Below are 6,393 nucleotides of genomic sequence, written 5' to 3' on the forward strand. Positions count from 1 at the left end.
CTTCCCAGTTGCACACAATCTCCAACGGTCGGTAGGAGAAGGATCTAGAGACTTGGTTGTCTCATACAAGCCTTAGAAGACTTCAAGTGGGCTTCTACACGAGATGGTATGGTCAGCCCGGTGAGAGTGAACGGTCGTTGACTTGTACGGACGTTGACTTGTACAGACATGGTGATCTAGATCCCAAATTATACTCCCCCTCAAGCTTAGTCATTGGACCCCATGACACAAGCTTGAACCATTGATCACCTACCTCATTAAAAACCTTAGTATATAAAACCACTTGGGAAAAATTATACTTAAGGGAAAAAGAGTGTAGGATCTCGAGGTTTGGTGAGGTCCATGAGTCCTTACCGAGGGTGAATGTATTCACACACTTGTGGACTGGCCGCCTTTGTGAAAATGTCAGCTAGTTGCTCTTTGCTGTCTGTATGACATGGGAGTGTGACGCCTAGCTGAATCTGCTCTCGCACCTTGTGGCAATCGACCTCTATGTGTTTCGTTCTCTCGTGAAATACGGAATTGGTGGCTATGTGAATGGCTGCTTCGTTATCACAATGTATAGTGATAGGCTTTGATGATTCAACTCCATGATCCTTTAATAGAGCCTTAAGCCACATGAGTTCGGTTGTTAACTTCCTCATGGCTCTATACTCGGACTCCGCACTAGATAACGAGACAACCTTTTGTTTCTTGCTCTTCCATGTGACTAAGTTTCCTCCTAAGAACGTGCAGTATCCGGTGGTTGAGCAACGATCCCCATGGTCTCCGGCGTAATCAGCATCACAATATCCTATCAACTCGGTGCTCTTGTTCCTTCCCATCCATATGCCTTGACCCGGAGCTCCCTTGATGTACTTAAGGATTCGGTTCACCATGTTCCAGTGATGTCTAGTTGGGTTTTGCATGTGTTGGCTTACCTGGTTCACAGCAAAACAAAGATCAGGCCTAGTTATAGTTAGATATATGAGCTTACCCACTAGGCGCCTATATCGCGTGACATCTTCGAATGGAGGCTCCCCCTTTCCGGCTGTCTTGTAGTTTTCTTCAAGAGGTGTGGTCACTGCCTTTGATCCAAGTTTTCCTGCTTCACTTAAGAGATCAAGAGCATACTTTCTTTGTGATAAGAACAATCCTTCATCAGACCTATACACTTCTATACCAAGAAAATACTTAAGCTCTCCAAGGTCTTTAATATCAAAAACTGACTTAAGAAACTCTTTAGCCTCTTGAATGCCTACCTTGTCACTTCCAGATATGATGATATCATCAACATATACTAGAATGACCACTATACCTTTGTCACTTGGTAGTGTGAAGAGTGTATGATCCGATTCTGACTTGCGAAAGCCTTTCCCAAGTAAAGTTGTGCTCAATTTGTGGTACCAAGCTCTAGGTGATTGCTTCAGGCCATATATCGCCTTGTTGAGCTTCAGCACCTTTCCCGAGCCTATGGTGTCCTCTAGACCAGGCGGTGGCCGCATGTAGACCTCATCTTCAAGTTCGCCTTGCAAGAACGCATTCTTCACATCCATTTGCCATAGATCCCAATCCAAGTTTGTGGCCAAGGAGAGAACAACTCGAACTCTGTGTAATTTGGCCACCGGAGCAAACGTATCCTTGTAATCCTCCCCATACGTTTGCGTAGACCCACGAGCCACAAGTCTGGCCTTGTAGTGTTCAATCTCTCCATTGCTCTTATACTTGATAGTGAAGATATACCGAGACGTCACAGCCTTCTTGCCCTTGGGTAAGTCGGATTCGTCCCATGTGTGATTTTGCACCATGGCCGTGTTCTCGGCATCAACTGCGTCTCGCCACACCTTGTGGTCCTTGGCCTCATCATATGTCTTGGGAACCCAATGCTGGTCAATTTGGCCAAGGAACACTTGATGTTCCATCGGAAAGTGTGCCAAAGTGCATACGGCTTGAATCGGGTGAGCAACGGCCATGTTGTTGTAGTACACTCTCGTGTTCTTCCAGTTGGATGGGGGAAACTTGAGACGTTGGCTACGTCGAAGAGGGACTATAGTTCCAGCCTCTGAGCTAGCTCTGCCTGGTGTAATAATTTCTTCAAGCTGCTCAGCCGGTTCCTCGGATGGCACATCATTGGTGTCCCCGGGCAGTTCGGTCGAATCCGTGGGCAACTCAGTCTCGTCGTTGGTATGAGAAGTAGATGTATCGAGGTCAGGCTCAGGGAATGGCTCAAGGTGTTCTGGTGATGCTTGACTGGCCGGCTCTTTGGTGATCCGATCATTCTCAATACTTAGCCTCTCAAGAATCACCCGGAGGTTGCGTGTCCGATCGGATGAGAAGGTCGAGAGATTGCGAAGGTCATCCCAGTTCTTCTCATCATAAAACCCTTGTGACTCCACAAACTTGACATCATGAGACACAAGAACTCTTCTTGTCTCCGAGTCATAGCACTTATATCCTTTTTGAGTTGTAGAATAGCCGATAAACATTGCCTTAGTACTCTTAGCATCAAGCTTGTCTCTTAGTTCACCTGGTCGCAACACATAGCAAACACAACCAAATACTTGTAAATGATCAAAGTTAGGCTTTTCATTGTTCAATACCTCAAATGGAGACAAGTCGTTGAGTATTTTTGTTGGTGTGCGGTTGATAAGATAACAAGCTGTGAGCACGGCATCTCCCCAAAAGCGTTTTGGAACTCTTGTATGGAACATCATAGACCTTGCTACCTCCATGAGATGCCTATTCTTCCTCTCAGCCACCCCATTTTGTTGTGGTGTGTATGGACAGCTAGTTTGATGAAGAATTCCATGTTTGGCTAGATATTGCTTAAAGGCATGGCTTGTGTATTCTCCACCATTATCTGATCTCAAAATTTTAATCTTGGCATGATAGTGGTTAGTGACATAATTTTGAAAGCTAGTAAAGGCTTCAAGAACTCTATCCTTAGAAGGAAGCAAAGTTATCCAAGTATATTTTGATTTTTCATCAATAAAAGTCACAAAATACTTTTGATTTTCTGTAGATAAGCAAGGGGATGTCCAAACATCAGAATGAACCAAATCAAAACATTTTCCATAAATAGTAATAGATTTAGGAAAAACAGCCTTGCAATGTTTACCAAGAATACAAGCCTCACACTCATCATTTTGAAAAGAAATATTAGGAAACATTAAAGTTAAAGCTCTAGTGTGAGGATGTCCTAGCCTAGCATGTAAAATAGAGTCATTAGGCTTAACAACAACCAAATTAAAACAAGAAGCAGATAAATTCAAGTCCTCAAGCACATAGAGATCACCCTTGGAACCTCCTTGACCAAGAACCTTACTTGTCTCAATATCCTGAAAATGAACCTTGTTAGGACCAAATATTGCATAACAATTTAAATCAGTAGTGGCTCTCTTAACTGATAGCAAGTTAGAAGTGAAATTTGGCATATAGAAAGCTTTAGTTTCTTTATCAAATAATTTCAAGTTTCCAATGCCTTTAACTGGCACTTTCTCACCATTTGCTATCACAACATTACCATTAGCCGGTTTAATATCATTCATTAGCCTAGAATCACTAATCATGTGGTGAGATGCACCGGAATCAACTATAAGTGGTTTAGTTTGATTCAAGGCAAGATAAGAGTTACCGGAATTTTCTTTGAGTGCCTTAATGAGCGCATCAAGGTCAGACTTCCTCACGAGGTCCGAAGAGGCAGCCAGGGCAGTTCCATTCATATCCGGAGCTCGCGGGTTCAATTCAGCAGCCGATGGCTCCACACTCGCTTGATGAGCTCTTGGTGCTCCACGGTTGTTCATTGGTCGGTTTACTCGGAGGTGTGGGTGGAGGATCCAACACTCATTCTTGAAATGGCCCGGCTTCTTGCAGTGGTGACACACTGGTTCTTTCTTGTTATCTCCTCGATAGTAGCCCTTGTTTGCGGTCGCTACATCAGCTTGGTTGGCGGTTACAAGCTCCCCCTTGTTACCAAACAACCCCATGGAGCCATGCTCCTTTTGAATCTGACTACACACATCCTCCAGGCTGGGAAGCTTGTCCGACCTCAAGATATGCTTGATAAGGTCGTTGTAAGATGGATTCAGCGTAAGGAGGAGGCCGAACACCTTGTCTTGTTCACGCCTCTCATTCAAGATTGCCGGATCAAGAGTCGCTGGCCTAAGCATCTCAAGCTCAGCCCAAAGGGACCTAAACTTCCCAAAGTGTTTGGTGAACTCCATGTCTTCTTGGCTTAGGTTGTTGATGGCTCTCTTGATCTCAAAGACTCGGTTTAAGTTGGTAATGTTACCAAAGACGTTTTGCAAGGTATCCCATAGATCCTTGGCCGTTTCGTAATACGAGTAGGCCTCGAGTATTGGAGCATCGAGAGAGTTTTGTATGATGGCGAGAACACTTTAGTCTTCTTGAAACCACTTTTTCACAACTTGCGGCCACAACTTTGCCATCTTCAGTAGGCTCGCCTTTCGGAGCTTCACTTGTTGTCACATGGGTCCAAAGCCCTCGGCCAAATAGCGCCGTCTTTGTGGTCCTTGCCCACAACAAATAGTTCTCTCCTTTGAGAGTAACTGGAACAACCAAGGTTTTGATGCTTTCCATGGAGTTTTGTCCAATGGTCAATAAGTTTATCCAACGGTTAAAGAAAAAGACTCAAGAGTTTGAATGAACGAGTGCGAAAGAGAGGTGAATGAATGAAGTGTTTAAAGAGAGGAACAACAAGGCTCTGATACCATGTAAGTTTAGAAACGAGAGAGTGTAAGGATCGAGTGAGTTTGAGAGTGTTTACACGAGAGAGTAGAAGAGAGTATGAAAGTGTAAGAGAGATAGAAGAAGAATCAAACTTCTTACTTGAAAAAGAACCTAGATACATCCTAATTATAGACAACATAAACAGCATATTCCTATGGAATCCTATACACGATTTACATGACTGAAAGTGACATCCTTCCTCCTTAACACAACATGTGACTTGTGAGTTTAAAATATCTTCCCACTTCCACACAATCTCCAACGGTCGGTAGGAGAAGGATCTAGAGACTTGGTTGTCTCATACAAGCCTTAGAAGACTTCAAGTGGGCTTCTACACGAGATGGTATGGTCGGCCCGGTGAGAGTGAACGGTCGTTGACTTGTACGGACGTTGACTTGTATGGACATGGTGATCAAGATCCCAAATTATAATTTTAACCCCATAAACACTAACAAAGCTGTTTAGTGCTTCTAAGCAATGTTTTCTTGGTTTTAGCCTGTTTTGGGATAAAATGGGTATAAGTGGCTTTTAAACTCTCCACATCTATCTCAAACTCCTATAATTAGTTAGTTGCATTGGATTAAGACACATTTTAACCCCAGAAACACTAACATAGCAAAAACCAAGAAAACATTGCTTAGAAGATGTAAACAGCTATGTTAGTGTTTATGGGGTTAAACTATGTCTTAATCCAATGCAACTGTCTAATTATAAGAGATTGAGATAGATGTGGAGAGTTTAAAAGATAATTAGTTAGTTTCAATGGATTAAGACACATTTTAACCCCAAAAACACTAACAAAGCTGTTTAGTGCTTCTAAGCAATGTTTTCTTGGTTTTAGCCTGTTTTGGGACAAAATGGGTATAAGTGGCTTTTAGACTCTCCACAACTATCTCAAAATCTTATACTTAGTCAGTTGCATTGGATTAAGACACATTTTAACCCCAGAAACACTAACATGGCTGTTTATAGCTTCTAAGCAATGTTTTCTTGGTTTTAGCCTGTTTTGGGACAAAATGGGTATAAGTGGCTTTTAAACTCTCCACATCTATCTTAAAGTCTTATAATTAGTTAGTTTCAATGGATTAAGACACATTTTAACCCCAGAAACACTAACATAGCTGTTTACAGCTTCTAAGCAATGTTTTCTTTGTTTTAGCCTGTTTTGGGACAAAATGGGTATAAGTGTTGGGATTTATGAGACAAAGCTCACAAGAGAGGGTAGACAAACACTTGGTGAATGAATCCCCCTTTACCCACAACAAACTAACTCATTCTCAAGGGGGAGGAGAGAACATCAACTTGTGATGAACTCCCCATAAACAAGGCTTAGTAAAGAGTAAATAAGAAGACTTTAGGTGAGATTTGGGAAGAGAATAGGCTGCCTTAAGGGCAGCCTCTAACCGTTTACCCCTAGGCTCTCTACATTGCTAATAAGAACATAAACACTTGTGTAGAGAGGAGAAGATGGGAAACGGATTCTCTTAGTATTAGATAATGTTGTGATATTTACATATGAGAGATTATACATTAATATAGGAGAAGAAGGTCATATGACCGTTAGACACAAGGAGAGAAGAAGAAGGTGATAGGGACGTTCTCAATTCAACTTGGTGAAAGCGACTTCCTTCCTTCACCAAACGCTCACGTGAATCTTCTCCCTTC

The 6,393-nt window shown here is 42.5% G+C and overlaps 1 protein-coding gene across 1 annotated transcript; it reads right to left on the reverse strand.

Moving 5' to 3' along the window:
- Window positions 1-350: 350 nt before the first annotated feature.
- On the reverse strand, window positions 351-4,427 carry LOC147948324 (uncharacterized). Its single transcript, XM_087466343.1, has 6 exons — window positions 4,420-4,427; window positions 3,614-4,374; window positions 1,785-2,434; window positions 1,342-1,523; window positions 977-1,092; window positions 351-721 (listed from the first exon to the last, which is right to left on the reverse strand). The coding sequence occupies exons 1-6, from the start codon at window positions 4,425-4,427 to the stop codon at window positions 351-353; spliced, it is 2,088 nt and encodes a 695-aa protein (XP_087322469.1).
- Window positions 4,428-6,393: the final 1,966 nt, after the last annotated feature.

The sequence above is a fragment of the Camelina sativa genome, chromosome 2 (genome assembly GCF_030686135.1).
Source record: "Camelina sativa cultivar CO46 ecotype springtype chromosome 2, ASM3068613v1".
In the NCBI taxonomy this organism is placed as follows: domain Eukaryota; kingdom Viridiplantae; phylum Streptophyta; class Magnoliopsida; order Brassicales; family Brassicaceae; genus Camelina; species Camelina sativa.